Genomic DNA, 21,584 nt, shown 5'->3' with positions numbered 1-21,584 from the left:
AACCTGCTCAACCTTTCCTCATCAGACAAACCCCCTTCGTCCCAGGAATCGGCCGAGTGAACCTTCTCTGAACGGCTTCCAATGCGACTCTGTCCCTCCTGAAGTAAGGGGACCAGAACTGTCCACAGTGCCCCAGGAGCGGCCTCACCAATGCCCTGTCCAGTTGTAGCAAGACTTCCCGACTCTTATACTCCATCCCCCCCCCTCGCAATAAAGGACAACTTTCCACTTGCCTTCCCGATCGCTCGCTGCATCTGTGTACTAACTCTTTTCGTGATTCGTGTACCAGGACACCCAGATCCCTCCGCACCTCAGCGTTCCTGCACTCTCTCTCTCCGGCCTGGGCGAGGAATGTACCTGGGAGCGTCTGGCCCTGGCGAAGGCTTTCGAAAGTTACTAACCATGCCCTCCCTCTCTCTCTCTCTCTCTCTCACTCTCACCCCACCCCCTGCCAGCCAACGTTACTGCATCTGCAACCCAGCCCTGGTTCGGCAGTTCCACAACCCGGACACCATCTTCATCCTGGCTTTCGCCATCATCCTGCTCAACACCGACATGTACAGCCCCAACGTGAAGCCTGAGCGCAAAATGAAGCTGGACGACTTCATCAAGAACCTACGGGGTGAGTCCCAGCCGCGCGGCGCTGCCTCGTCCCCCAGCTCAACGTGTTTGCTTTCGAACATAGGCCCGACCCGGCCCTTCGCCTCCGACCATCTCGAACCCCCTCTTGCCCCCCGGAACAGAAACTCCCTCCGGTTCAATACCAAGGAAGGCCGGAGCCACTGTTGCCGACCACCACCCCCGGCTCCAAACTCCAATTCCCCGGCGACCGACTCCGCCCGTCTTACTGGCAATGGCCTGAGGTTGAGCCGATCGCTTCACGGCCCCGATGCCCCCCATCGGACCCCACCGAGCTCAGCTCCTGACCTGCTGGTGGCGGAGGGCGGGGGGGTTGGTGAATGATAAAGGCGCCGGGCGGGTTCGGAGCATCAGAGCTCGGGAGCTGGGGGGTGGGGGGTGCAGGAGATGGCCACTCGGCCCCTCGGTCCTGCTGCTCCACCGTTCAATATGGCCGCGGCTGATCTTCTGGTTCCTCCCCTCGCCCCCCCATCCGTCGCCTCCCCTCGGTGTCACTCTTCGCCTCCAATGGACTTGACCACTGAGCTCCCTCTGGGCTCGGGAATTCCAAAGATTCCCGACCCTGGGAAGTGAAGGAATTTCTCCTCCTCTCAGTCCAAAATGGCCGCCCCCATATCCAGAGGCTGTGACCCCCCTCCCCGTGTTCTAGACTCTCCAGCCGGGGGCGGGGTGGTGGGTGGGGAGTTGGGGGCGATTGTGGGGGCGGGCAACAGCCTCTCAGCATCGACCCTGTCCAACCCCTTCAGAATTTGACGTTTCAGTGCGATCGCCTCTCGCTCGTCTGAACTCCAGAGACTATCGGCCCGTTCCACCCAACGTCTCCTCACGGGGACACTCCCACTCCCCGGGAATCGGTCTGGTGAATATTCACTGCACTCCCTCTGGGGCAAGTAGATCCTTTCTTAAGTAAGGAGACCAAAAACTGTCCACAGGGCCCCAGGAGCGGCCTCACCAACGCCCTGTCCAGTTGTAGCAAGACTTCCCGACTCTTATACTCCATCCCCCCGCCTCGCAATAAAGGACAACTTTCCATTTACCTTCCTAGTCACTTGCTGCATCTGTGTACCAACTCCTTGTGATTCACGTGCCCAGACACCCAGATCCCTCGGATTTCCAGTCATTCCTGGTCACTAACCTTCCCAAAAGTGTTGCGCATTCCCCCTTCTGCCCACTTGAGAGAGTGTAATGTCACAGTGCGACAGGGGAATTCAGGAGAAACTCCCCTCACCCGGGGAGCGGGGAGAACGTGGGACTCGCTCCCACAGGGAGTGGTCGAGGTGAACAGTGTCGATGTGTTTAAGTGGGGGGTGGGAAACACCTCAGAGAGAAAGGAGGTGGGGATAGTGGGAGATGAAATAGGGAGTGGGAGGAGGCTGGTGTGGGGGGCAGAAGGAACAGCACAGAGCAGAGGGGCCGAATGGCCTGGTTCGATGTGGCAGGCGCATTGTAATCCTGGATAGCCTGCCTGATTCTGACATCTCCGCGCTCTCCATCTCGCCCAGGAGTGGATAACGGAGAGGACATCCCGCGGGATATGCTGGTGGGAATCTACCATCGGATCCAGAAGCGGGAGCTCAGGACCAACGATGACCACGTCTCGCAGGTTCAGGCCGTGGAGAGGCTGATCGTGGGCAAGAAACCGGTAAAGTCCCCATCAAACACTCCCAGGACAGGTACAGCACGGGGTTAGATACAGAGTAAAGCTCCCTCTACACCATCCGCATCAAACACTCCCAGGACAGGTACAGCACGGGGTTAGATACAGAGTAAAGATCCCTCTACACTGTCCCCATCAAACACTCCCAGGACAGGTACAGCACGGGGTTAGATACAGAGTAAAGCTCCCTCTACACCGTCCCCATCAAACACTCCCAGGACAGGTACAGCACGGGGTTAGATACAGAGTAAAGATCCCTCTACACTGTCCCCATCAAACACTCCCAGGACAGGTACAGCACGGGGTTAGATACAGAGTAAAGCTCCCTCTACACCGTCCCCATCAAACACTCCTAGGACAGGTACAGCACGGGGTTAGATACAGAGAAAAGCTCCCTATACATCGTCCCCATCAAACACTCCCAGGACAGGTACAGCAAGGGGTTAGATACAGAGTAAAGCTCCCTCTACACCGTCCCCATCAAACACTCCCAGGACAGGTACAGCACGGGGTTAGATACAGAGTAAAGCTCCCTCTACACCGTCCCCATCAAACACTCCCAGGACAGGTACAGCACGGGGTTAGATACAGAGTAAAGCTCCCTCTACACCGTCCCCATCAAACACTCCCAGGACAGGTACAGCACGTGGTTAGATACAGAGTAAAGCTCCCTCTACACCGTCCCCATCAAACACTCCCAGGACAGGTACAGCACGGGGTTAGATACAGAGTAAAGCTCCCTCTACACTGACCCCGTCAAACACTCCCAGGACAGGTATAGCACAGGGTTAGATAGAGTTTTTGAGGATGGTTCTGTCGCTCTTCAGGTTCTGTCGCTGCCACACCGCCGGCTGGTTTGCTGCTGTCGCCTGTACGAGGTTCCGGATCCTAATCGACCACAGAAACAGGGTGTCCATCAGCGTGAGGTCTTTCTCTTCAACGATCTGCTTGTGGTAAGATACAGTCCCACTTTCGGACTCGCCCTCTCTCCTGAGCTCTCGCTCTCTCTCTTTTGGTCTCTTTCTCTTCCTCCCGTTTCCCAGAGTGGCATTATCCCTTCCTCTCACGTCCCTGAGGGAGCACCGCACTGTCGGAGGGTCAGTGCTGAGGGAGCACCGCGCTGTCGGAGGGTCAGTGCTGAGGGAGCCCCGCACTGTCGGAGGGTCAGTGCTGAGGGAGCCCCGCACTGTCGGAGGGTCAGTGCTGAGGGAGCGCTGCACTGTCTGAGGGTCAGTGCTGAGGGAGTGCCGCGCTGTCGGAGGGTCAGTGCTGAGGGAGCGCTGCACTGTCGGAGGGTCAGTGCTGAGGGAGCGCTGCACTGTCGGAGGGTCAGTGCTGAGGGAGCGCCGCACTGTCGGACGAGGCATCAATCTGAGGCTCTCAGGTGGGCATGAGAGGCCCTAGGATGACTAACAGAAGAGGAGTAGTGGGGAGGACGTTCCCCGTGGGCACTGGGCCCATTGTTGACCCTCAGACAATTCCAAAATGAGGTGTATGAATACAGAGACTGCGTGCCCTGCGCAAACAGTTGATGTTTAACGCCTGTTGAAGGTGTATCCTTCCTCCCCTGCGTTTAGGACCGTCTCCGTTATTCCTTCGCCTCCCCGTTCGAGCTTTTCTGAAATATCGACGTGGTTCGTGTCACCGAATGTTTCGCGGACTGACACGCGAGAGACCCTGCTGTGTCTCCCGTTCCATCTCCTCCCATCTCGTCCTTAGTTCCCTCCGTCACTCGCTGGCGTCCGATCAAGCCTTTTTCTCCCCCACACCCACCCCCCCGTCCGTCGCCTCGTCCCCTCCCACAGCGATGCTTGTGGGATCTTGCTGTGCGTGCAGCCAGTCTCCCTCATCCCCCCCTCCGTAAGGTAGCATCCCTCTGTCCGTCTGTCCATTGGGGCTTTGTGTGAACCCATGGCTTTCCTTCCCTTCCTTGCGCCTTCTGCCACCCTCCATCTGTTTCTCACGCTCCCTCTCCATCTCTCTGCTGTTCACTCTCTCCATCTCTCGCTCCCTCTTTCTCTCGCTCCCTCTCTCTCTCGCTCCCTCTCTGTCTCTCGCTCCCCCTCTCTCTCTGTTATGATAGAGCCGATGGTAAATGCTGAGCTGTTCGAATCCCTGAGGGAAACTTGAAACAACTGTCATAACCCATTTTTGCGTTTTGTATGGTTCGAGATGCTGGCTTTGAATTCAGTAATAATAAGACCACCGAGTCTCAAGAGGTTTTTATAAAACTAAATTAAACATTTATTAATTAAACGATTGTAAGCACATACATATGTCTACAAATTATTACAATAATAACTTCTTTAAAAAAATCCCCTAATTAACCTGACTCCCAGTTAACTCATAGATTTAAACAGACCCCTGGCAAAGCACACTCTGGACAGCCACATTCAAAATGAGTTTCTTTCAGTTCTGGGTCCATGCAGACAGCAGCTTGAGGCTTACAGGCTGGAGACTTTAGATCTTAGAATCCCTCCTCTTTTACCAACAGCCTTCTCTCCCTTTATACATATTTTCCTCTTTGATTACAAATTCTCGTCGTACCACTAGGCTTTTTGAACTTTACCTCTTCTCACAATATAACCCTTTCATGGCACCAATTTTATCAGTAAACTGTGGAAAAAGTGAACACATTGTTTGGCTCCTTCGGGCGAGGAGTAATATTTCACCCATTCGTTTGAACGGTTTATTTAAAAATACAAATTTCACCCTTTACACTTCACCTTGTAACTTCCTTATGTTTACCTAATTACTATTTCAAACTGTCTGTACATCAAAGCCTCTAGACCAACTGGCTTTAATCCAATTAAGACACACACACACACACACACACACACACACACACACAAACATCGGCACAGACGCCACTCGAACTCTATTTAAAATAATTCCCAATAACATTATAGACATTATTATATCTTCTTGACACACGCGCTCTCAGTCTCTCGCTTCCTCTCTCCCGCTCTCTCTGCCTCTCCCACTTTCCCTTTCTCTCTCAGTCTCCCCGAGTATCTCTTTCTCATTCACTTTTGCCCACTCTTGCTTCTTCTCCCTTACTCTAAGTTTTCCACTTCTACTCTTGACCACTGCTATTTTTTCTTTCTCTCTCTGTCCGGTTCTGTCTATCTCTTTTTCTCACTCTTCCACACTCTCTCAATTGTATTTTTATCACTATTTCAATCTGTCTCTCTCTCCCCCTTTTTCTGTTTCTCTCTCTCTCTCTGCCTCTGTCTCTCTCTCTCCCTCAGTCTCTCTCTCCCTCAGTCTCTCTCTCTCTCCCTCTCTCAGTCTCTCTCTCTGTCTCTCTCTCTGTCTCTCTCCCTCAGTTTCTCTCCATCTTGCATTCTCTCTCTCTGTCTCTCTTTCTCTCTGTCTCTCTCTCTCTCTGTCTCTCTCTTTCTGTCTCTCTCTTTCTGACTCTTTCTGCATCACACTCTCTATTACCCTTTCTCTATTGTCATCTCTTTCTCTCTCCCTTTCTCTCCGCCTCTTTCTCTCTTTCCCCATTTCTTTCTCTCTCTGCCTCTCTTTCTCCCTCCACCCTCTCTCTTCCTCTCTTACTCCCTCTCTCCCTCCGCCTCTTTCTCTCTCCACCTCTTTTTCTCTTTCTCTCTCTCCTCCTTTCTCTCTGTCTCAGTGTCTCTTCCTCTCTGTCTCTCCTCTCTCCCTCTCTCCCTCCTATGTTCCTCTTCTCTCCATCTGTCACCCTGACTTCTGTACTCCTCTTCTTCCAGGTCACTAAGGTCTTTCAGAAGAAGAAGATCTCAGTGACATACAGTTTCCGTCAGTCGTTTGCACTGCACGAGATGAAGGTTAACCTATTCCAAAACGCCTGTAAGTATTTCACAGAATCAGTTGGGTAAATGCTGGCTTGGCTCGATATGGCGCCACACAGACTCCGTCCTCCGCCTTCCGACGCGAATCCTAGCGTGGTTAACATCAGCGCGGGAGGAGAGGGCCATTCGGCCCCTCCAGCCCGTGCGCTTGTGACTCTCCGCCCAGCCGGCCGCTGTGAGGTCACTCTTGACCCCGGTCGTGCCTGGGCCACTGCCAATCCTCGTCGCTGCGCGGCGGACACTTGTGCGTGTGTGTGTGTGTGTGTGGGGGAGAGGTGGGTGGGTGTGTGTGGGGACCTGGCCCTCAGATGCGATGACGGCCTCCATGGCCAACGAGCTGGATCGCGTTTTTTTTTCTCTCTCTCTCTCTCTCACTCCGGGCCAGTGGGAAGCGAATCCATTCGCTCACCCGAGCTGCAGATCCTTCGCCCCAGGCCCTCGAAGAAAGTGTTGCCAGTGGTGGTGGGGGGGTGGGGGGGTGTGGTGGGGGGAGGGATGTACCAGCTTTACTGTTAAGGCCGCCAACTCGGGTGACGCTTCCCCGGGAGACTTTCCCCCACCCGCGTCGTCGCCCCTCCCCCCCACCGCCCCCAAAACCAACCCTCGCCACCCCCCTCCCCCCCACCCCCACCCCACAAGCCCCGAACAGGCCGCCGAGATCGATTGACCTTCGACCCTGGGCCGGCAAGGGCCTATCCGTTTCCATAGTAACCTGGGCGCCCCTCCTACCCCCTGGTGCCCACAGGTGTGCCAAATACCCCATCGCAAGGGTCGTGGGGGAGTGGAGGGTAGTGGTGGAGGGGGGTGGGGGGGGGAGGAGGGTGGGGAATGTTTCTGAGTCGTGTCCAGATGACTGGGCTGACCGTAGGATCATGGGAGTAGGCCGCTCGGCCCTTCCAGCCTGCCCCATGGCGCCCTCCCCCCCACCATTCAGAGAGATCGTGGCTGCTCCAGTTGTGATCCACTCGCTCTGCTCAGACTGGAAGCGGAGTCCGTGTGTGTTTTTAAGGCAGAGCTGGATAGATTCTCGGTTAAGCAAGGAGGGGGGGGGGTGAATGGTTATCGGTGGGGGGGAGGGCGGGAATGTGGGGTCGAGGTCACGACCCAGGTCAGCCAGGGCGGCGTCGACTGGTGGAGCAGGCTCGAGGGGCCGAGTGTTTCCTGCCCCTGACCATCCCTCTCCCACCCCCGTAACCCTTGACCTCCCCCCCTCCCCCACCCTCCCTCGTCGATCAGAAATCAGCCTTGAGTATATTCAACGAGGCAGCCCCCTCTGCTCTCTGGTGGAGGGGGGGATGGGGAGGGGGGGGGGGGTAGAGAATTCCACAGGCTGACCACCCTCGGAGAGAAGAAATTCCCCCCTCATCTCCCTCGTTCCCGAGGCTATCTCGTTTTTACTGACTTACGAGATGTGGACAAACCCCCTCGTTGCCCCTTGAGAAGGTGGCGGTGTTGAGCTGACTCTTTGAACCACTGCAGTCCCTGTCCTTTCTTAACAAAAGGATGTATTCATGCTGGCTAGGCCATTTCAGAGTCAACCACTCGGGTCTGGAACAAGACAGCAGGTTTCCTTTGCTCTCGGGGATCAGAAATGGGGTTTTCACAGTCGTCGACAACATGGTCATCATTAGACTTCTAATTCCAAATTTTTTTAAATTGACCGTGGTGGGATTCGAACCCAATCTCCCGGAGCGTTATCCCGGGTTTCCTGGAGTACTAGTCCAGTGACAATAACACTTCACCACTGCCTCCCCTGTCAGGGAGGGAGTTCCTGGATTTGGACCCGGCGACGGTGAAGGAACGGCCGATATGTTTCCAAGTCGGGATGGTGTGTGTGGGGCTCGGAGGGGAACTTGCAGGTGGTGGTGTTCCCCGTGTGTCTGCTGCCCTTGTCCTTCTAGGCGGTAGAGGTGGTGGGTTTGGAAGGTGCTGTCAGAGGACCCATGGCGGGCTTGATGGGGGTGATAGTGGCAATGTTTGGTGGGGGGTGGGGGGTGGGGTGGGGGTGAGTGGGAATGTCTGTTGGGGGGGGGCGAGAGTGGCCATGATTGTTGGGGGCGAGAGTGGCCATGTTTGTTGGGGGTGAGAGTGACCATGTTTGTTGGGGGTGAGAGTGACCATGTTTGTTGGGGGTGAGAGTGACCATGTTTGTTGGGGGTGAGAGTGACCATGTTTGTTGGGGGTGAGAGTGACCATGTTTGTTGGGGGTGAGAGTGACCATGTTTGTTGCGGGTGAGAGTGACCATGTTTGTTGCGGGTGAGCATGGTCATGTTTGTTGCGGGTGAGAATGACCGTGTTTGTTGCGGGTGAGAGTGGTCATGTTTGTTGGGGGTGAGAGTGGCCATGTTTGTTGGGGGCGAGAGTGGCCATGTCAGTTGCGGGTGAGAGTGGCCATGTTTGTTGCGGGTGAGCATGGTCATGTTTGTTGGGGGCGAGAGTGGCCATGTTTGTTGGGGGCGAGAGTGACCATGTTTGTTGGGGGCGAGAGTGACCATGTTTGTTGGGGGCGAGAGTGACCATGTTTGTTGGGAGCAAGAGTGACCATATTTGTTGGGGGTGAGAGTGGATATGTTTGTTGGGGGCGAGAGTGGTCATGTTTGTTGGGGGCGAGAGTGGCCATGTTTGTTGGGGGCGAGAGTGGTCATGTTTGTTGGGGGCGAGAGTGGTCATGTTTGTTGGGGGCGAGAGTGGTCATGTTTGTTGCGGGCGAGAGTGGTCATATTTGTTGGGGGCAAGAGTGGTCATGTTTGTTGGGGGTCGAGAGTGGCTGCGTCTGTTGGGGGCAACGGTCAAATTTGCCTCCACGAGAACCTGACCCCGGCCGCGACCCAGCCTGGGCCCCGCTTCCCCGCACAGGCATTCCTGCCAACAACCCCCAAAACCCTTTTTCGACCCCACAGGCCACTCGATGCCAACCTCTCACTACCTCTCTCACTGTTTCTTTCTCTTAACCCCAAGATTACCCCCACGGCATCAAGCTGGCCTCGTCCATACCCAGCGCAGAAAAGAAGATCCTCATCATCTTCAATGCCCCCAGCGTGCAGGACCGGACCAGGTTTGCCAGCGACCTGCGAGAGTCCGTCGCCGAGGTCCAGGAGATGGAGAAATACCGGGTGGAATGTAAGTATTGAGAAGGCGGATATGTGTGTCTCTGCAAGCGGCGTCTCTCCCGAAATGTTTGTGGGTGTGGGGGGGTGGCGGCAAGAACACACAAGTTTGTCAAAAGCAGTTGGCAGCCATGTTTACCTGGGGTGAGTGGTGATCATGTTTGTTGGGGAGCGAGGGTGGCCATGTTTGTGGGGGGGCGATGGTGGCCATGTTTGTGGGCAGTGCGAGGATGGCCATGTTTGTTGGGGGTGAGGGCGGCCATGTTTGTTTGGGGCGAGGGTGGCCATGTTTTTGGGCAGTGCGAGGATAGCCATGTTTGTTGGGGGTGAGGGTGGCCATGTTTGTTTGGGGCGAGGGTGGCCATGTTTGTGGGCAGTGTGAGGATGGCCATGTTTGTTGGGGGCGAGGGCGCCCATGTTTGTGGGCTGAGTGAGGATGGCCATGTTTGTTGGGGGCGAGGGTGGCCATGTTTGTGGGCTGTGTGAGAATGGCCATGTTTGTTGGGGGCAAGGACAGCCATGTTTGTGGGCTGTGTGAGGATGGCCACGTTAGTTGGGGGCAAGGACGGCCAGATTTGTGTGCTGTGTGAGGATGGCCATGTTAGTTGGGGGCAAAGACGGCCATGTTTGTGGGCAGTGCGAGGACGGCCCTGTTTCTGAGGGGCAAGGGCGGCCATGTTTGTTGGGGGCGAGGGTGGCCATGTTTGTGGCCTGTGCAATGATGGCCATGCTTGTTGAGATGGGGGGGAGGAGGGGAAGGCGGCCATGTTTGTTGGAGAACAAGGGGGGGCCATGTTTGTTGGGGGCGAGGGTGGCCATGTTTGTGGCCTGTGCAAGGATGGCCATGCTTGTTGAGATGGGGGGGAGGAGGGGAAGGCGGCCATGTTTGTTGGAGAACAAGGGGGGCCATGTTTGATGGGGGCGAGGGCGGCCATGTTGATGGGGGCAAGGATGCGGGAGGAGCGCTAACCCCCACATCGTTTGAAGTGACGCGTTCCCGACGGAACGTCCTCGCTCTAGGCCACAGCGTTGGGTTCAAACCCCAATCGATTAAGGAGAGACAAAGAGGAGGGGCGGAGCTCCAGGGATGGGATCAGCGAGAGGAGCCGGGAGTCGGGGTGACCCGGGGACCAGCAGCAGGGCCCACCCTGCGGCCTGGGACGATGGAGGGGTCAATGTCTGACCTGACGGACACGAGATGCGTTTCGGGAAGTGTCCTGACTTCAATTACTGAGCAGAACCATTACACCAGAGTTACTGACTGGAATCTAATCGAGGGGTTCGGGGGTTAAATATATAGAATAACAGATACCCGGGGGGTGAGTTACTGACTGGAATCTAGTCGATGCATTCAGGGTGGTTCATATATAGAATAACCGATACCCGGGAGTGAGTTGCAGACTGGAATCTAATCAAGGGGTTCGGGGTGGTTTATATATAGAATAACTCCCGGGTATCTATTATTCTATATATTTAACCCCCGAACTCCTCGATTAGATTCCAGTCGGGAGTGAGTTACAGACTGTACTCTAACCATGGGGTTCGGGGTGGTTTATAGATGGAATAACATATACCCGAGAGTGAGTGACAGACTGGAATCTAATCGAGGTGTTCGGGGAGTTTACATACAGAGTAATAGATACCCGGGAGTAAGTTACAGGCTATGAATCTAATCAAGGGGTTCAGGGGGCGGGGGTTATAAAAAGAATAACAGATACCCGGGAGTGAGTTACAGACTGGAAACTAATCCAGGGGTTCGGGGGGTTTATATATAAAATATCAGGTACCCGGGGGTGAGTTACAGACTGGAATCTAATCGAGGGGTTTGGGGTTTTATATATAGAGTAACAGATACCCGGGAGTGAGTTACAGACTGGAATCTAATCGAGGGGTTCGGGGTGGTTTATATATAGAATAACAGATACACGGGGGAGAGTTACAGACTGGAATCAAATCGAGGTGTTGTGGGTGTTTATATATAGAATAACAGATACCTGGGAGTGAGTTGCAGACTGGAATGTAATCGAGGGGGTCGGTGGGGGTTTATATATAGAATAACGGATAACCGGGAGTGAGTTACAGCCTGGAATCTAATTAAGAGGTTCGGTGTGGTTTAAATATAGAATAATGGATACACGAGGGAGAGTTACAGACTGGAATCAAATCGAGGTGTTCTGGGTGTTTATATATAGAATAACAGATACCTGGGAGTGAGTTGCAGACTGGAATCTAATCGAGGGGTTTGGTGTGGTTTATATATAGAATAACAGATACCCGGGGGTGAGTTACAGACTGGAATCTAATCGAGGGGTTCGGGGGTTTATATGTAGAATAACAGATACCCGGGAGTGAGTTACAGACTGGAATCTAATCGAGGGGTTCAGGGGGGTAGTTTATATATAGAATAACAGATACCCAGGAGTGAGTTACAGACTGGAATCTAATCGAGGGGTTCGGGGGGTTTATATATAGAATAACAGATACCCGGGAGTGAGTTACAGACTGGAATCTAATCGAGGGGTTCGGGGTGGTTTTTATACAGAATAATAGATACCCGGGAGTGAGTTCCAGGCTGTGAATCTAATCGAGGGGTTCGGGGGGGGTTTATATATAGAATAACAGACACCCGGGAGTGAGTTACAGACTGGAATCTAATCCAGGGGTTCGGGGGATTTATATATAGAATAACAGGTACCCGGGCGTGAGTTACAGACTGGAATCTAATCGAGGGGTTCGGGGGTTTTATATATCGAATAGCAGATACCCGGCAGTGAGTTACAGACAGGAATCTAATCGAGGGGTTCGGTGGGGGTTATTAAAAGAATAACAGATACTCGGGAGTGAGTTACAGACTGGAATCTAATCGAGGGGTTCGGGGGTTTATATGTAGAATAACAGATACCCGGGAGTGAGTTACAGACTGGAATCTAATCGAGGGGTTCAGGGGGGTAGTTTATATATAGAATAACAGATACCCAGGAGTGAGTTACAGACTGGAATCTAATCGAGGGGTTCGGGGGGTTTATGTATAGAATAACAGATACCCGGGAGTGAGTTACAGACTGGAATCTAATCGAGGGGTTCGGGGTGGTTTTTATACAGAATAATAGATACCCGGGAGTGAGTTCCAGGCTGTGAATCTAATCGAGGGGTTCGGGGGGGGTTTATATATAGAATAACAGACACCCGGGAGTGAGTTACAGACTGGAATCTAATCCAGGGGTTCGGGGGATTTATATATAGAATAACAGGTACCCGGGCGTGAGTTACAGACTGGAATCTAATCGAGGGGTTCGAGGGTTTTATATATCGAATAGCAGATACCCGGCAGTGAGTTACAGACAGGAATCTAATCGAGGGGTTCGGTGGGGGTTATTAAAAGAATAACAGATACTCGGGAGTGAGTTACAGACTGGAATCTAATCGAGGGGTTCGGGGTGGTTTATATATAGAATGACAGATACCCGGGTCTGTGTTACAGACTGGAATCTAATGGAGGGGTTCGGAGTGGTTTATATATAGAATAACAGATACCCGGGAGTGAGTCACAGACTGGAATCTAATCGAGGGGTTCAGAGGGGTTTATATATTGAATAACAGATACCCGGTAGTGAGTTACAGACTGGAATCTAATCGTGGGGTTCGGGGTGGGTTTATATATAAAATAACAGATTCCCAGTAGTGAGTTACAGACTGGAATCTAATCGAGGTGTTCGGGGCTTAAATATATAGAATAGCAGATACCCGGGGGTGAGTTAGTGACTGGAATCTAATCGATGAATTCAGGGTGGTTCATATATGGAATTACAGATATTCAGGTGTAAGTTACAGGCTGGAATCTAATTGAGGCTTTTGGGTGGGTTCATATGTAGAATAAAAGATACCCTGCACGGAGTAACAGCCTGGAATCTAATCAAGGGGTTCGGTGTGGTTTATATATAAAATAACAGATACCCAGCAGTGCGATACAGGCTGGAATAAAATCGAGGGTTTTTGGGGGCTTATATATAGAATAACAGATACCCGGGAGTGAGATACAGACTGGAATAAAATCAAGGGTTTTTGGGGGCTTTTTTATAGAATAACAGATACCCAGGAGTGAGTTGCAGACTGGAATCTAATCAAGGGGTTTGGCGTGGTTTATATATAGAATAACCGATACCTGGGTGTGAGTTACAGACTGGAATCTAATCGAGGGGTTCGGTGTGGTTTATATATAGAATAACAGATACCCGGGAGTGAGTTACAAACTGGAATTTAATCGAGGGGTTCGGGGTGGTTTATAGATAGAATAACAGATACCTGGGAGTGAGTTACAGACTGGAATCTAATCGAGGTGTTCGGGGAGTTTATATACAGAATAATAGATACCCGGGAGTGAGTTACAGGCTGTGAATCTAATCGAGGGGTTCGGTGGGGTTTATATATCGAATAACAGATACCCGGGAGTGAGTTACAGACTGGAATCTAATCGAGGGGTTCGGGGGGTTTATATATAGAATAACAGATACCCGGGAGTGAGTTACAGACTGGAATCTAATCGAGGGGTTTTGGGCGTTTATATATAGAATAACAGATATACTGGAGTGAGTTACAGACTGGAATCTAATCAAGGGGTTCGGGGTGACTTATATATAGAATAACAGATACCCGGAAGTGAGTTGCAGATGGGAATCAAATCGAAGGGTTCGGGGATTTTATATATAGAATAACAGATACCTGGAGTGAGTTACAGACTGGAATCTAATCGAGGATTTCAGGGGGTTTAGAAAGAATAACAGATACCCGGGAGTGAGTTACAGACTGGAATCAAAATGAGGGGTTCGGGGGTTTTATATATAGTATCACAGATACCCGGGAGTGAGTTACAGACTGGCATCTAATCGAGGGATTCAGGGGGTTTATAAATAAAATAACAGATACCCGGGAGTGAGTTACAGACTGGAATCTAACCGAGGGGTTTGGGGTTTTATATATAAAATAACAGATACCCGGGAGTGAGTTCCAGCCTCGAATGTAATCGAGAGGTTCGGTGGGGGTTTATGTATAGAATAACGGATACCCGGGAGTGAGTTACAGCCTGGAATCTAATCGAGGGGTTCGGGGTGGGTTTATATATAGAATAACAGATACCCGGGAGTGAGTTACAGACTGGAATCTAATCGAGGTTGTTCGGGGTGGGTTTATATATAGAATAACAGATACCCGGGAGTGAATTACAGACTGGAATCTAATCGAGTGGTTCGGGAGTTGTTTATGTATAGAATAACGGATACCCGGGAGTGAGTTGCAGACTGGAATCTAATCGAGGGGTTCGGGGGGTTGATATATAGAATAACGGATATTCAGTAGTGAGTTACAGACTGGAATCTAATCGAGTGGCTCGTTGTGGTTTATATATAGAATAACAGGTCCCCGGGAGTGAGTTACAGGCTGGAATCTAATCGAGGGGTTCGGGGTGGTTTATATATAGAATAACAGATACCCCGGAGTGAGATACAGACTGGAATCTAATCGAGCAGTTTGGGGGGTTATATATAGAATAACAGATACCCGGGGGTGAGTTACTGACTGGAATCTAATCTATGGATTCAGGGTGGTTCATATTTAGAATAACAGATATTCAGGTGTAAGTTACAGGCTGGAATCTAATTGAGGGTTTTGGGTGGGTTCATATATAGAATAAAAGATACCCGGGAGTGAGTTACAGACTGGAATCTAATCGAGGGGTTCGGGCTGGTTTATATATAGAATAACAGATACCCGGGAGGGAGTAACAGACTGGAATCTAATCGAGGTGTTCGGGGGGGTTTATATATAGAATAACAGTTACCCTGGAGGGAGTAACAGACTGGAATCTAATCGAGGTGTTCGGCGGGGTTTATATATAGAATAACAGATACCTGGGGAAGAGTTACAGACTGGAATCATATCGAGGGGTTGTTGGGGTTTATATATAGAATAACAGAACCTGGGAGCGAGTTGCTGACGGGAATCTAATCGAGGCGTTCGGGGAGGTTTATATATAGAATAACAGATACTCAGGAGTGAGTTCTAGATTGGAATCTAATCGAGGGGTTCTTTGTGGTTTATATATAGAATAACAGATACCCGGGAGTGAGTTACAGACTGGAATCTAATCGAGGGGTTCGGGGTGGTTTATATATAGAATAACAGATACCCGGGAGTGAGCTACAGACTGGAATCTAATCGAGGGGTTCGGGGGGGTTTATATACAGTATCACAGATACCCGGGAGTGAGTTACAGACTGGAATCTAATCGAGGGTTTCAGGGGGTTTATATAAAAAATAACAGATACCCGGGAGTGAGTTACAGACTGGAATCTAACCGAGGGGTTTGGGGTTTTATATGTAAAATAACAGATACGCGGGAGTGAGTTCCAGTCTGGAATGTAATCGAGGGGTTCGGTGGGGGTTTATCTATACAATAACGGATACCCGGGAGTGAGTTACAGCCTGGAATCTAATCAAGGGGTTTGGTGTCCTTTATATATAGAATAACAGATACCTGGGGAAGAGTTACAGACTGGAATCATATCGAGGGGTTGTTGGGGTTTATATATAGAATAACAGAACCTGGGAGCGAGTTGCTGACTGGAATCTAATCGAGGCGTTCGGGGAGGTTTATATATAGAATAACAGATACTCAGGAGTGAGTTCTAGATTGGAATCTAATCGAGGGGTTCTTTGTGGTTTATATATAGAATATCAGATACCCGGGAGTGAGTTACACACTGGAATCTAATCGAGGGGGTCGGGGTGGTTTATATATAGCATAACAGATACTTGGGAGTGAGTTACAGACCGGCATCTAATCGAGGGGTTCGGGGTGGTTTATATATAGAATAACAGATACCCGGGAGTGAGTTACAGACTGGAATCTAATCGAGGTGTTCGGGGAGATTTATATATAGAATTACAGATACCCGGGAGTGAGTTACAGACTGGAATCTAATCGAGGGGTTCGGGGTGGTTTATAGATAGAATTACAGATACCCGGGAGAGAGTTACAGACTGGAATCTAATCGAGGGGTTCGGTGGGGGTTTCTATACAGAATTATAGATACCCGGGAGTGAGGTACAGGCTGTGAATCTAATCGAGGGGTTCAGGGGGGTTTAGATATCGAATAACAGATACCTGGGAGTGAGTTACAGGCTGGAATCTAATCCAGGAGTTTGGGGGGGTTTATATATAGAATAACAGGTATCCAGGGGTGAGTTACAGACTGGAATCTAATCGAGGAGTTCGGGGGTTAATTATATAGAATAACAGATACCCGGGGGTGAGTTACTGACTGGAATCTAAGCGATGCATTCAGGGTGGTTCATATATAGAATAACAGATATTCAGGTGTAAGTTACAGGCTGGAATCTAATTGAGGGTTTTGGGTGGATTCATATGTAGAATAAAAGATACCCTGGACGGAGTAACAGCCTGGAATCTAATCAAGAGGTTCGGTGTGGTTTATATATAGAATAACAGATACCCGGGAGTGAGTTACAGACTGGAATAAAATCGAGGGTTTTTGGGGGCTTATATATAGAATAACAGATACCCGGGAGTGAGTTACAGACTGGAATCTAATCAAGGGGTTCGGGGTGATTTATATATAGTATAACAGATACCCAGGAGTGAGTTACAGACTGGAATCTAATCGAGGTGTTGGGGGAGATTTATATATAGAATAACAGATACTCGAGAGTAAATTACAAACTGGAATCTAATCGAGGGGTTTTGGGCGTTTATATATAGAATAACAGATATACTGGAGTGAGTTACAGACTGGAATCTAATCAAGGGGTTCGGGGTGATTTATATATAGAATAACAGATACCCGGAAGTGAGTTGCAGATGGGAATCAAATCGAAGGGTTCGGGGATTTTATATATAGAATAACAGATACCTGGAGTGAGTTACAGACTGGAATCTAATCGAGGATTTCAGGGGGTTTAGAAAGAATAACAGATACCCGGGAGTGAGTTACAGACTGGAATCAAAACGAGGGGTTCGGGGGTTTTATATAGTATCACAGATACCCGGGAGTGAGTTACAGACTGGCATCTAATCGAGGGATTCAGGGGGTTTATAAATAAAATAACAGATACCCGGGAGTGAGTTACAGACTGGAATCTAACCGAGGGGTTTGGGGTTTTATATATAAAATAACAGATACGCGGGAGTGAGTTCCAGCCTCGAATGTAATCGAGGGGTTCGGTGGGGGTTTACGTATAGAATAACGGATACCTGGGAGTGAGTTACAGCCTGGAATCTAATCGAGGGGTTCGGGGTGGGTTTATATATAGAATAACAGATACCCGGGAGTGAGTTACAGACTGGAATCTAATCGAGGTTGTTCGGGGTGGGTTTATATATAGAATAACAGATACCCGGGAGTGAATTACAGACTGGAATCTAATCGAGTGGTTCGGGAGTTGTTTATGTATAGAATAACGGATACCCGGGAGTGAGTTGCAGATTGGAATCAAATCGAGGGGTTCGGGGAGTTTATATATAGAATAACAGATATCCCGGAGTGAGTTGCAGACTGGAATCTAATCGAGGGGTTCGGGGGGTTTATATATAGAATAACGGATATTCAGTAGTGAGTTACAGACTGGAATCTAATCGAGTGGCTCGTTGTGGTTTATATATAGAATAACAGGTCCCCGGGAGTGAGTTACAGACTGGAATCTAATCGAGGGGTTCGGGGTGGTTTATATATAGAATAACAGATACCCCGGAGTGAGATACAGACTGGAATCTAATCGAGCAGTTTGGGGGGTTATATATAGAATAACAGATACCCGGGGGGTGAGTTACTGACTGGAATCTAATCTATGGATTCAGGGTGGTTCATGTATAGAATAACAGATATTCAGGTGTAAGTTACAGGCTGAAATCTAATTGAGGGTTTTGGGTGGGTTCATATGTAGAATAACACATACCCGGGAGTGAGTTACAGCCTGGAATCTAATCAAGGGGTTTGGTGTCCTTTATATATAGAATAACAGATACCTGGGGAAGAGTTACAGACTGGAATCATATCGAGGGGTTGTTGGGGTTTATATATAGAATAACAGAACCTGGGAGCGAGTTGCTGACTGGAATCTAATCGAGGCGTTCGGGGAGGTTTATATATAGAATAACAGATACTCAGGAGTGAGTTCTAGATTGGAATCTAATCGAGGGGTTCTTTGTGGTTTATATATAGAATATCAGATACCCGGGAGTGAGTTACACACTGGAATCTAATCGAGGGGGTCGGGGTGGTTTATATATAGCATAACAGATACTTGGGAGTGAGTTACAGACCGGCATCTAATCGAGGGGTTCGGGGTGGTTTATATATAGAATAACAGATACCCGGGAGTGAGTTACAGACTGGAATCTAATCGAGGTGTTCGGGGAGATTTATATATAGAATTACAGATACCCGGGAGTGAGTTACAGACTGGAATCTAATCGAGGGGTTCGGGGTGGTTTATAGATAGAATTACAGATACCCGGGAGAGAGTTACAGACTGGAATCTAATCGAGGGGTTCGGTGGGGGTTTCTATACAGAATTATAGATACCCGGGAGTGAGGTACAGGCTGTGAATCTAATCGAGGGGTTCAGGGGGGTTTAGATATCGAATAACAGATACCTGGGAGTGAGTTACAGGCTGGAATCTAATCCAGGAGTTTGGGGGGGTTTATATATAGAATAACAGGTATCCAGGGGTGAGTTACAGACTGGTATCTAATCGAGGGGTTCGGTGGGGCTTACATATAGAATAACAGATACCTGGTAGTGAGTTACAGACTGGAATCTAATCGAGGAGTTCGGGGGTTAATTATATAGAATAACAGATACCCGGGGGTGAGTTACTGACTGGAATCTAAGCGATGCATTCAGGGTGGTTCATATATAGAATAACAGATATTCAGGTGTAAGTTACAGGCTGGAATCTAATTGAGGGTTTTGGGTGGATTCATATGTAGAATAAAAGATACCCTGGACGGAGTAACAGCCTGGAATCTAATCAAGAGGTTCGGTGTGGTTTATATATAGAATAACAGATACCCGGGAGTGAGTTACAGACTGGAATAAAATCGAGGGTTTTTGGGGGCTTATATATAGAATAACAGATACCCGGGAGTGAGTTACAGACTGGAATCTAATCAAGGGGTTCGGGGTGATTTATATATAGTATAACAGATACCCAGGAGTGAGTTACAGACTGGAATCTAATCGAGGTGTTGGGGGAGATTTATATATAGAATAACAGATACTCGAGAGTAAATTACAAACTGGAATCTAATCGAGGGGTTTTGGGCGTTTATATATAGAATAACAGATATACTGGAGTGAGTTACAGACTGGAATCTAATCAAGGGGTTCGGGGTGATTTATATATAGAATAACAGATACCCGGAAGTGAGTTGCAGATGGGAATCAAATCGAAGGGTTCGGGGATTTTATATATAGAATAACAGATACCTGGAGTGAGTTACAGACTGGAATCTAATCGAGGATTTCAGGGGGTTTAGAAAGAATAACAGATACCCGGGAGTGAGTTACAGACTGGAATCAAAACGAGGGGTTCGGGGGTTTTATATAGTATCACAGATACCCGGGAGTGAGTTACAGACTGGCATCTAATCGAGGGATTCAGGGGGTTTATAAATAAAATAACAGATACCCGGGAGTGAGTTACAGACTGGAATCTAACCGAGGGGTTTGGGGTTTTATATATAAAATAACAGATACCCGGGAGTGAGTTCCAGCCTCGAATGTAATCGAGGGGTTCGGTGGGGGTTTACGTATAGAATAACGGATACCCGGGAGTGAGTTACAGCCTGGAATCTAATCGAGGGGTTCGGGGTGGGTTTATATATAGAATAACAGATACCCGGGAGTGAGTTACAGACTGGAATCTAATCGAGGTTGTTCGGGGTGGGTTTATATATAGAATAACAGATACCCGGGAGTGAATTACAGACTGGAATCTAATCGAGTGGTTCGGGAGTTGTTTATGTATAGAATAACGGATACCCGGGAGTGAGTTGCAGATTGGAATCAAATCGAGGGGTTCGGGGAGTTTATATATAGAATAACAGATATCCCGGAGTGAGTTGCAGACTGGAATCTAATCGAGGGGTTCGGGGGGTTTATATATAGAATAACGGATATTCAGTAGTGAGTTACAGACTGGAATCTAATCGAGTGGCTCGTTGTGGTTTATATATAGAATAACAGGTCCCCGGGAGTGAGTTACAGACTGGAATCTAATCGAGGGGTTCGGGGTGGTTTATATATAGAATAACAGATACCCCGGAGTGAGATACAGACTGGAATCTAATCGAGCAGTTTGGGGGGTTATATATAGAATAACAGATACCCGGGGGGTGAGTTACTGACTGGAATCTAATCTATGGATTCAGGGTGGTTCATGTATAGAATAACAGATATTCAGGTGTAAGTTACAGGCTGAAATCTAATTGAGGGTTTTGGGTGGGTTCATATGTAGAATAACACATACCCGGGAGTGAGTTACAGACTGGAATCTAATCAAGGGTTTCAGGGGGTTTATATAAAAAATAACAGATACCCGGGAGTGAGTTACAGACTGGAATCTAACCGAGGGGTTTGGGGTTTTATATATAGAATAACAGATACCTGGGGAAGAGTTACAGACTGGAATCATATCGAGGGGTTGTTGGGGTTTATATATAGAATAACAGAACCTGGGAGCGAGTTGCTGACTGGAATCTAATCGAGGCGTTCGGGGAGGTTTATATATAGAATAACAGATACTCAGGAGTGAGTTCTAGATTGGAATCTAATCGAGGGGTTCTTTGTGGTTTATATATAGAATATCAGATACCCGGGAGTGAGTTACACACTGGAATCTAATCGAGGGGGTCGGGGTGGTTTATATATAGCATAACAGATACTTGGGAGTGAGTTACAGACCGGCATCTAATCGAGGGGTTCGGGGTGGTTTATATATAGAATAACAGATACCCGGGAGTGAGTTACAGACTGGAATCTAATCGAGGTGTTCGGGGAGATTTATATATAGAATTACAGATACCCGGGAGTGAGTTACAGACTGGAATCTAATCGAGGGGTTCGGGGTGGTTTATAGATAGAATTACAGATACCCGGGAGAGAGTTACAGACTGGAATCTAATCGAGGGGTTCGGTGGGGGTTTCTATACAGAATTATAGATACCCGGGAGTGAGGTACAGGCTGTGAATCTAATCGAGGGGTTCAGGGGGGTTTAGATATCGAATAACAGATACCTGGGAGTGAGTTACAGGCTGGAATCTAA

General features: G+C 49.3%; 1 protein-coding gene across 1 annotated transcript in view; it reads left to right on the top strand.

Annotated features, from left to right (window-relative positions):
• Positions 1-21,584, top strand: part of LOC144673128 (IQ motif and SEC7 domain-containing protein 1-like) — an 87,755-nt gene that overhangs the window by 17,652 nt on the left and 48,519 nt on the right. Inside the window, exons 6-10 of the mRNA XM_078535112.1 lie at positions 456-622; positions 2,142-2,281; positions 3,124-3,249; positions 6,034-6,133; positions 9,095-9,256. Coding sequence (XP_078391238.1) covers positions 456-622; positions 2,142-2,281; positions 3,124-3,249; positions 6,034-6,133; positions 9,095-9,256 — 695 coding nt within the window. The remainder of the gene's footprint in view (positions 1-455; positions 623-2,141; positions 2,282-3,123; positions 3,250-6,033; positions 6,134-9,094; positions 9,257-21,584) is intronic.

The sequence above is a fragment of the Cetorhinus maximus genome, unplaced genomic scaffold (genome assembly GCF_964194155.1).
Source record: "Cetorhinus maximus unplaced genomic scaffold, sCetMax3.hap1.1 HAP1_SCAFFOLD_296, whole genome shotgun sequence".
NCBI lineage: Eukaryota > Metazoa > Chordata > Chondrichthyes > Lamniformes > Cetorhinidae > Cetorhinus > Cetorhinus maximus.
The sequence above is the reverse complement of the archived record's forward strand: the minus strand, read 5'-3'. Positions and strand labels throughout refer to the sequence as shown.